We start from the raw sequence: 10,155 nt of genomic DNA on the forward strand, positions 1-10,155 counted from the left end.
TTCTAGGTCTCGTTTCCAGTGGTGAGTGGATTTTGCGGTTTTTAAAGTCATGTATGGCAAGAGTGTTAATAGGTGTATATTTCTCTTTGTCGTGTTTAGTGCGATCCTCAAGCTTGAGCTGGTAGTTGACGATCGTAAGTACCAATTTGACCTTTCATGTACTTTTTCTTAAAGGTCGTTTTATGTCAAATAGTTTATCTTTTGTACTGTCAAATACTGAATATAGGACTCTCTTTTAGGTGTCTTAATTAAAAAACTAGCACTTGAAGAAATACTCTGGGTGTTGATTCTTGAATACCCAAATATTTTCTAGTTTTTCTTCATAATAACAAACTGAAGTTATCTTGTAAATTTGTTGTATTTTCCTAGTCCTAGTAGTGCTAAAAATTTGTATTCGTTGTGCTCAAAAAAAAAAAAAATTTGTATTCGTTTCCGACATAAAACTGAAGCTATCTTTCGTGGAAGGAGTAATTTATATAGCTGTTTCCAAATTGCACAACGACGTGTTAATAAACAGCCCCAAATGAAAATAAACAATTTTAGTTGATTTTAAATGACAAATAAAAAGAAAAATAAACGAAAGGTCCCCTGTACCGCATCTGTGCTGGTCTATCGCCCTATCCGAACTGTCCGCATCGAGCCATCCAAAGGGAATCCGGCTACTCCTGCAACTCGTCGAGCGCCTTGAGCAGGAACGGCTTGAACCTTGTCATGTTGACCATGACATCCTGCTTCATGATGATCTCGGCGATGCCGGGCCACCCCTGCGCGTGGATGCGCAGTGGGTCCTTGAACACGTAGTGATCCCTGGGGTACTTGTCCTTGAGCGTCGTCTCCTCCTCCGAGACGTAGTACTCCACGTACCGGAGCCGCATGTCGCGCGCCGGCTGGCCATAGAAGTTGGTCGCCATCCAGTCCATCTTCCCCCAGGGCACGATCTGCACAAGCACGGCACCCGTCGGCAGGAAGATCTGGTTCGTGAGCCCGGCGCCGTGCACCGCGAGGAGCACGTCGGCCGCGTTCACCCTCTCCGCGAACCCACGCACGTCAGCGCCGGCCTCCGCCACGGTCACCGCGAAGCCGAGCGCCTCGCACAGCGCGGACACCTCCCGCAGGTTGAGCAGCTTCCGCGTGCCCTTCCGCTCGATGATGAGCATCTTAGGCTTGGCGCTGGTCTCCTCCCCTAGCACCGCCGGCGCGTCGCGCGGCAGGTTAAAGGCACGGCGGAGGAACCGGTTGTAGTCGACCATGGAGTAGTTGTGCGGGTTGCGCGTCGGGTGAGGGGAGATGATGAGGTCGCGGTCGCGGTACATCCCGAGGTGTCCTGCCCGGAAGCAGTGCACCTGCTCGTCCTTGTCGAAGTTGATGACATCGTAGTTGGAGAGCTTCTTCAGCAGGGGCGTGAACTTGCGCACCCACCAAGGCTTGAAGTTGGTGATGAGGAACTGCACCTCCCCTTTCAGGTGCGCCGTGGTGAGGAACAGCGGGATCAGCACGTCCGTGTTGTCGTGGAAGAAGTTGTCCGTGTACCCGGCCACGGAGAAGACCACCACCGGGACGTCGTGCCGGCGCGTGCACTGCGGCGCGACCGCGGCCGAGGACACGGACTTGATCGTGACCTCCACGACGCCAGGGAGGAGGAAGTCGTCCTTGCGGGCGAACGGGCGAATCTTCTTCTCCCCGTTGGAGTCGAACGGGCCGGCGCCGGACGGGTTAACCAAGTACATGGTTTTCTCCTTGGGACTGATACGGATGTCGCCGGCGAGCTCACACACCGGCGGCCGCGCGTACGGGAAGCCCTCGTCAACGCCGTTCTCGTCGCAGGTGATCTTGGCCTCTGTAATTAAGGAATAGCTTATCATCATCTAAATTAAACGGTTAATAAGTAGGAGCACTTTCCAACGTGAGGAGGAAATGCAAATATATACCTGCCTTCGTCGTTGTGGGCTCCTCCTGTTTATCCTTTTCTGTTGTGACCTCTGGTAAGTTTGGCATGTTCGGGTCCGCCTCTGCAGGGTCAGGAACATCTTTCTGGTCCTCCACTTGGGTCTTTTGCTTCACCGGCAGCGTCTCTGCAGCCGGCACCTCAGTCGTTGCCGGCGGCGTGTTCTTCAACACCAGGGACGAGCTGTCTGTTGCTCAATTCGTTGAAGGAACTCTCATCAGTAAGCTAATGATACATGTGAAAGTACCAGACATCCAAGAGAGAGACGAATTCTTAGTCGGGGAATCGGATTCGAAGGCCTTACCAAATACCGGCGAGTAGATGGCAAATAGCCGGGCAAAGGAGAGGTAGGTGAGCAGCGCGAGGCAGCAGCCGGCCACCAGCCCGATGCCCAGCTTCTTGGGCTCGATCCTGCCGAGCTCCTTGGCCAGCCGCGGTCCTTTCCTCTCGCCGGCCGCCGGCCCAGGCGGCTTAGACGGCCGCGAGTACGCCGTTGACGCCATCAACGCCCACGCTCACAAAGAATAACAAAACACGCAACCTCAAGGCAGGGCCGGGCCGGGCCGGTCTCCGGTGCTGATATGTACTACCGGCGATGGCCACCGCGGCGCATCTCTTTCTAAGGCTTATAAAAACGCGACAGGCGGCCGAGGTGATGTAACATGTAGAGGATGATTGATCTGTTGGGAAATAAATTGTATACCTCGCTGTTCGTTGGGGCCTTGGGGGTCGCGTGGCGTGGCGTGGGTTGGTGGTGATGGTGCGAGTACTACGACCAAGGCGAGGCGGCTTCGTCGCCCTTAGCTTCCCTCCCTCAGTTTGACTTGTCCAGAACCGGTGCACAATAATTAGGCTCGCTTACCTAATTCCACGTTAGACAGTAGGACTCAGTCGGCGTTTAGTTCGGCCGAAATCGGCAGTTGCACAGTGTTTAATGGTACGACAAATATCGTAGTAATTTCGTTTGTATTTATGAATTATTGTCCAAACATTGACTAATCAGGCTCAAAAAATTCGTCTCACAAAGTTCAACCAAACTGTACAATTAGTTTTTGATTTCATCTACATTTAGTACTCCATACATGTACCGCAAATTTGATGTGATGGGAAATCTTTTTTTTACATAGTGTCAAAGTTGAGAGTTTAGGGAACTAAACAAGGGCTCATTCATCCATCTTTTATTCGACTTTTGCCATCACAGCAGCTTAGGTTGTGTTTAGATGGCGAATTTTTTTGGTTTTGACTACTGTAGTACTTTCGTTTGTATTTGACAATTAGTGTCTAATTATGGACTAATTACGTTCAAAAGTTTCGTCTCACGATTTCTCACCCAACTGTGTAATTAGTTTTTTTTCATCTATATTTAGTACTCCATATATGTGCTGCAAGATTCGATGTGATGTGAAAATTTTTGAGAACTAAACGGGGCCTTATTTCAATTTCGCCTCAGGGATTGGTTGGCCTGGCGATGGAAATGGCGTCCCCAGGATGGAGACGGATGCGAGCATGGAACAGGTCGCCGGGAACAGAAATATTGCATTGGTTGCTTCCTCTGACACTCCACCGTGACTGAGCTGGGTCGCCGCTATTTTATATATATATATATATATATATATATATATATATATATATATATATATATATATAACTACTATTCTGTAGCTGGCTACAGAATAACTTATTCTGTAGCCACTTTGAGTTATGATAATTACTATGTTAATTTACGAGATTATAGTAACTCCTTACTAAGTGGTTTAATATAACGTTATGGTAAATATCCCCATGTGTTATAGTAACCCAACTATCGTAAATATGTATTGACATTATGGTAAATTAGTATATAAAATTATAGTAAATGGAGGTGGCTACAGAATAACTTATTTTGTAGCCGGCTACTGAATAGCCTCTCCCTATATATATATATATATATATATATATATATATATATATATATATATATATATATATATATATATATATATATATATATATATATATATACTGGCTACAAAATAACTTATTCTGTAGCCACTTTAAATTATGATAATTACTATGTTAATATACGAGATTATAACTCCTTACTAAGTGGTTTACTGTAACGTTATGGTAAATATCCCCATATGTTATAGTAACCCAACTATCGTAAATATGTGTTGACATTATCGTAAATTAATATATAAAATTATCGTAAATAGAGGTGGCTACAAAATAACTTATTTTATAGCTGGCTACTGAATATATTCTCCCTATTGCGAAATGGTCGAATCGGGAGTGGATGGAACTCGGGCAATCGCATGTATATTGTTGGTCGCGGTGATTAATCGTTTGTTTATTTATGGAATAATATGGACGACTGGTCTTTTTCCAAGTTCATTACGTGCCGTGTTTGTTCATATGTTAGGTATAACGCACCTATCGCCCGAGTTGATGTCACATGTCAGGCCTTAGCTAGTATTTTTGTGATTTCTTTAATTACTTAGATATATAGTAGTATATACGAATTATATAAGTGTAGTTTTTTTAACCAAAGGAGAGCTTTATTCAAAATTAAGAAGAGTCATTACACACCCGCTGACTAATAACAAAGTCCGGAACCAATATATATATAGAAAAGAAACGTGACACTGACTCTATTCTATTCATTCAATCCCTAAATACGCAACTCATAGTACCTCACACTCTTAGTCCTAATTTTTTATAATTTGTTTTTTTAAAGAAAATTTACGTTTGGCCTCATAGGAGACGTAAACTCATCTTTGAATTCTGGGGGTCGGCACTAGGACTCATGGCTCCGAGGTAACATGTCTCGGCGCCACAGATCTTGGCTTCAAGGTGCCTAGCCGTACACAGCAAGGCATCCTAGGTGGCGTTGACGTGCCTGTACCTCGGAGCTACAGATCTTGGCTCCGAGCTCAGCGAAGATTTATGGCTCCGACCTCGGAGCCGTGGATCCTGGCGCCGAGTATGGATTCAAAACCCACGGCCAAGTTTCTCTTGTCGAGGTTGCTTTCATTTCTTCCTCCCCCTCTCGGATTCTTCCTCTCCCTAACCCGTCCAATCCCTTAAATCGATGAATTTGACCTTGGATACTTTGATTTGATCCATACATCTTCACAAGCAAAGTATCTTCTCGCCCCTTATCATTTTTTACGCATTGATTTGGTATATATTACGTCTATTTTGCAACCCTAGATACGTTATTACCTAATGTTTGGAGTGATTTTTTATTTTATGTATTATGTAACGGTAGGATGCCAAAACGTGGTAAAGCTAGTAAGCCAAGGTAATCTCTTGTCATCATGTTATATTGGTCCCGTTCGGCTGGCAGAATTTTGGCTGAAACTGGCTGAAAAACACTGTTCTGGTTGAATTGTTGTGAGAGAAAAATATTATTCCGGCTAAAAAAAAGAAGCCGAACAAGCTGAATATGGAGTAAGCCGAACATGACCATTATATTTTCATTTATGTGTAACTAATTCTAACAAGCCTTAGATGATTAAACCAAAAATTAATATGTGTAATCACCTAAGGCTTGTTAGGCATGTTATGTGTAACTCATAGTACCTCACACTCTTAGTTTGCTCTCTCCTGTAACGCTAGGCAATGGACAGAAGGCTGACTTCGCTGGTTGCAACGGCTGGCGCACCGGTGCACTGCATAAGCTTAACACAAGGAAAAATAGAATGGTGACCGTTTGACTTAGACAAATCTAATAATCATTTTAGCACTGTATTTAGGACCAGTGGTGGTAATAAATAGCCAGGCCAAAAGCACACGCAGAAAAAGCAAACTGATATCTCTCCCTCACGCACTCACCACGAAATCGCAGACCAGATGCCGCCGGCCCACGCGTCAGCCACCCACCCTGGCGATCAGACGGCCAAGACTATAACGAACTCCAAGATCTGACGGCGCAGATCCGTTTCTAACCCCGTATATATTCAGCTCACCCCAACTGACCGATGCTATATAGCTGATGAAAAATGGATATTAGACATTGACTACGACATGAACACTAATCTCATAGCTGACCTCGTGCAGTCGTGTGTTCTGCTACAAGAAACGACCATGACGGAAGAAGCCGACTCAATAAAATGGGTGCTCTTTGCAGACGGAAAACACTCGACAAGGTCCACATACAACGCCTAGTTTGAGGGACAAATCAAAAGCCAAACGGCTAAGCAATATGGAAAACCAAGGCATCCAACCCAACAAATGCAGGTTCTTCATCTAGCTAATGCTACAAGTTAAAATCTGGACGACGGCAAGGATGCAACCGAGAGGTTGGCCAAATAACTATTTTCTGCCAATTATGTGTTCGGAATCTTGAAACAACGTACCACCTGTTCGTCGAATGCACATTGTCGAAGCAAATTTGGGCAAGCCATAGTGGATTGGTCTAACAGAAGAAGCCTGCAAAACGTGGACTACCCAAGACGGCATAAAACAGTGGTTTGTGCATCGGGATGCTGCGGAACAATCATTAGCCAAACAAGGAACATGAGCACTAACAATGCTGACAATATGAAAGATTCGGCTGGAGAGAAACAACAGAGTTTTTATTTATTTTTAGATAATGAAAACTATCGGCTTCATTCCTCTTTAGAAAAGAGGCATTGGTCCAAAGTTAAACAAATACACCCACTTTAAACACTTACAACAGTTTCACAATATTATTATAAACGGAAAAAGAAAGACAATACATTGAATACGAAGAACTCCCTGGTGCAGGATTCTAAGATTCGACCCGCACGCCTCAATCATCTGATGTTTGTGATCATCCATGAGCTGCAATAGAGCCTAGAACTGAAGCTAGTACGTCCCTCTGAGTCAACCTACAAAAACATTTTTGGGTGACATTTATTAAACACTATATCATTCATGGTTAGCCAAATATATATCCCAGCAAAAAGCTACAACCATAGACAATAAGGTCATATTATCGTTTTTGTCCCCCCAACTTCGACCAACTTCCAAACATACAGTAAGAATGTCGAGGTGGTTTGATTCTGAACACAATGTGGACCGCATGCCAAAGGAAACATGGTTTTTAATTGGAAGGAAAGAACAAGAGAACCAATCACCGACAAAAACCAAAGGCAGCTTGGTTAATAGTTTGCAGAACAAGAGATGGAGGTTTGGGAGTCCTTAACATTAAGACCCAGAATGAAGCTTTACTAATCAAATAGTTACATAAATTCTTTAATAGAGAAGACTTTCCTTGGGTCTCACTAATATGGGAGAACTACTACAGCCCTGGCAAGTTGCCTGGTAACTCAAAGAAAGGCTCTTTCTGGTGGAAAGATGTGCTCAAGCTTTTAGACAAATTCAAAGGGATGGCAAAGGTCAGCATCAATGATGTAAAATCCTGTTATTTCTAGGAAGACCAATGTGGAAGTGATGATCTTACACATAAATACCCAGAGCTGCTCACCTTTGAAAGAGGAAAGATACTAGTACCTCTTCATAGTCTTTTTCATATATCCCTATCCCAACAAGCTCATGCACAGATGGCACAGGTACAGAGAGACCTCCATGAGATTACTTTAAACGATATGCCCGATAGTTGGTCATATATTTGGAATTTCAGGACTTTTTTCAGTAAGAAAGGCCTACAAGCACTAAAGTGGTCACTGATACTACACCCAGCCTTCAACTGGAACTGGAAGAGCTCTTGTCAAAACAAACACAAAATTTTCTTTTGGCTATTACTAAAGGAGAGACTCAGCACAAGGGATTTACTGAAAAGGAAAAACATGACATTACAAGGTTACAATTGTCCTCTATGCAATGGTTCTGCAGAGGAAACACTAATTCGTATGTTTATTCATTGTTCTTTTACCACACAATGTTGGGCTTGGTTAAAATTCAGGTGGACCATAGTATCGGTCCCTTCCAAGCTTTACAAAGTTTTAAAGATCAATTACATGTGCCTTTCTTCATGGAAGTCATCATTTTAGGCCACGTTCGGTACGCAGGGAATGACTTCATGGAACCCTTCCTGGCCGGAACGCTTATACAATTTGTATAGGCCAAGCTTCCCAGGAATCATTCCTGGCAGGAACGACGAGAAACGAACGAGGCCTTAATGTGTTGGACAATTTGGAAAGCCAGGAACGACCTCATATTCCAATGGTCAAATCCAACATTGCAAATTTCAAAAGGCTACATCAGGATGGAGCTCGTGCTGTTACTTCTCTGAGCCAAGAAAACCTACTCGCCTTAGATCAATCAATGGATAGCAAGTCTTTCTTAGCTTGGATCATGTTTTCAGTCTCCTTCCCCTTACCCCTCTTGTAACCTTTTCTCTGTACTTGTTCGCTGCCTTTCGCAGCTTTTAATCTATTTTGAGTAGGGACTTGCCGCTCCTGTTTCCCTAAAAAAAATGTCGGTGCGTTGCAAGATAAAATACAAGGCCCTGGAAATGATTCTACTAGAGCACCAGTGCAATTGGTTAACAACCAAGCCTTAGAAAATCTATGCGCTCCTGGCACGCTTTGTAATTTTTTCCGTTAACATATCTTTCGAAAAAATATATTTTGATCTCTCCCTATTTTGACATAGCTCCAGCCTAGCAGCAACCAACTATCATGTCCTAAATGAGAGGCTGGTTTCATAGGGAACCTCGTAGCCAATGTCGATTTGCCGCGAGGAGATTGATCTAGGGTACGCCTCCCGTTCTCCTCCCGATGGGCGTGGTGATTGGAGGTGTTCATGTAGCATTTGCGTAGATGAGAGCGGCCATCATCGTCCTTCTCCTCCTCCGACTCGACTTACTCGAGAAGGAGTTGGTTGCGGTTGTCAAGGAACCAAAAGAACTCGGCGAGATTGATGAGGCTGGGTGGATCGACCATGAGATCGTTGGCATCGATATCGGCACCGTCCGACCCTTCCTGCTCGGTGCCTCCTTTGCTGAGATTGCGGATGATCACTATGATGCATCGTTGGTCGAAGTCATCATCACTGCTTTGACCAGTCAGGTTGATCTGGGTTATGATCTTCAGATTTCTTGGTACGAGGTTCGGTGGGTACCACCGTGGCCTGTTGAAGCCAGCTCGAATGTGTCGCCAGCGTGTTCCTTAGCCCGGTTGGAAAACCAGGTAGGACGTGGTCGGGTAGCAGTGATGGATGTGCCTCATGGACCCAGTTCGTGCTCTCGATTGGCTTCAGCGAAGACGTCGCGGCATTGCGGCTTAGGTGGCGGGCAAGAGTGAGTGGCTCTCCGTGGATAGCTTCCTCCAGTCCGGCAACGAATGCGCAGACCGGGGGTGGCTGCTCCTCTTGTTGTGCAGGCGATTCGGGTACTTGTAGACGCAGGTTCCTGAGTTGATCGGCGATGAAGTCTAGGTTTGTCGAAGGTGATATTCTCGCCTGACTGCATTTTCTTCGCGTCGTCGCCGATCTTGAAGATGAGGCCCATCTGAACACATTGAATCTATCCGTGAAAGGACCCTACCTAGCGCGACAACTGTCGGAAGAATTGGTGTTGACATACCTAGCAGCGTATTCGCGTATGCAGAATCATATAGGTAGCACATAAGACACATGGGTTATACTGGTTCAGACACGTGGTCCCATACATCCAGTTTGAAGTAGCTTCTCTCTTTAATCGTATGCTCGGTTACAGGGGCTACTGCATGTAGCTGTGCTCTAGAATGTAGAAGATGGATCCCATCGAGAGGCCCTTATATAGTCGGAGGTAGGGTTACAATAGATCCGATCAGCTAACAGATGTGTTTTCTAGTTTGTTACATAGAAATCGCAACAAAATGATTCTATCCTATCACCTAACTATGATGGCACCGGATATTCTCGGAATGACTTAATCTCCAAGCTTGTGGATTCGCCTGACTTGCGTGGGCCTCACTCCTCGTCGTCTTCGACCTGGTAGATAGGCATGGATTGGGTATTACGGACGGTGAAGGTATCCTGAGCCTATATATCTTACACCTACCTTTTCTACCTAAGGAGCACTAGTTTTAGCCTTGCTGCCACTACTACTGATGACATCGTGGCCTTTGATACGGAGGATGATGAAGGCATGGGTTGGGATAACAGATTTAATGACCGTGATGCGATGCCACCCTGTATAGATAGAAAAGCGTAGAGAGAGGGAGAGTATGGAGATGGAGCTTGAAGAGAGAGGATGAAAATATATATGGAGCTGTATGTTCATATATATATTTTTTGCAGGGGAATTATATTGAAAT

At 44.8% G+C, this 10,155-nt stretch overlaps 1 protein-coding gene across 1 annotated transcript; it reads right to left on the reverse strand.

The window, feature by feature from the left end:
- Positions 1-440: 440 nt before the first annotated feature.
- On the reverse strand, positions 441-2,773 carry LOC136527013 (beta-1,2-xylosyltransferease XAX1-like). The gene is made up of 3 exons (XM_066519611.1): positions 2,250-2,773; positions 1,929-2,132; positions 441-1,837 (listed from the first exon to the last, which is right to left on the reverse strand). The coding sequence occupies exons 1-3, from the start codon at positions 2,446-2,448 to the stop codon at positions 660-662; spliced, it is 1,581 nt and encodes a 526-aa protein (XP_066375708.1). The 5' UTR covers positions 2,449-2,773; the 3' UTR covers positions 441-659.
- Positions 2,774-10,155: the final 7,382 nt, after the last annotated feature.

Source organism: Miscanthus floridulus, chromosome 19 (genome assembly GCF_019320115.1).
Source record: "Miscanthus floridulus cultivar M001 chromosome 19, ASM1932011v1, whole genome shotgun sequence".
Lineage (NCBI taxonomy): Eukaryota > Viridiplantae > Streptophyta > Magnoliopsida > Poales > Poaceae > Miscanthus > Miscanthus floridulus.

Bases quoted from the DNA above. Each gene is read 5' to 3' on its own strand.
- LOC136527013 (XM_066519611.1), bottom strand. From the start codon at position 2,448: ATGGCGTCAACGGCGTACTCGCGGCCGTCTAAGCCGCCTGGGCCGGCG. The intron at 2,133-2,249 runs GTAAGGCCTTCG...ATTGAGCAACAG, and splicing joins CATCTACTCGCCGGTATTTG to ACAGCTCGTCCCTGGTGTTG. The intron at 1,838-1,928 runs GTATATATTTGC...CCTTAATTACAG, and splicing joins GCCCACAACGACGAAGGCAG to AGGCCAAGATCACCTGCGAC.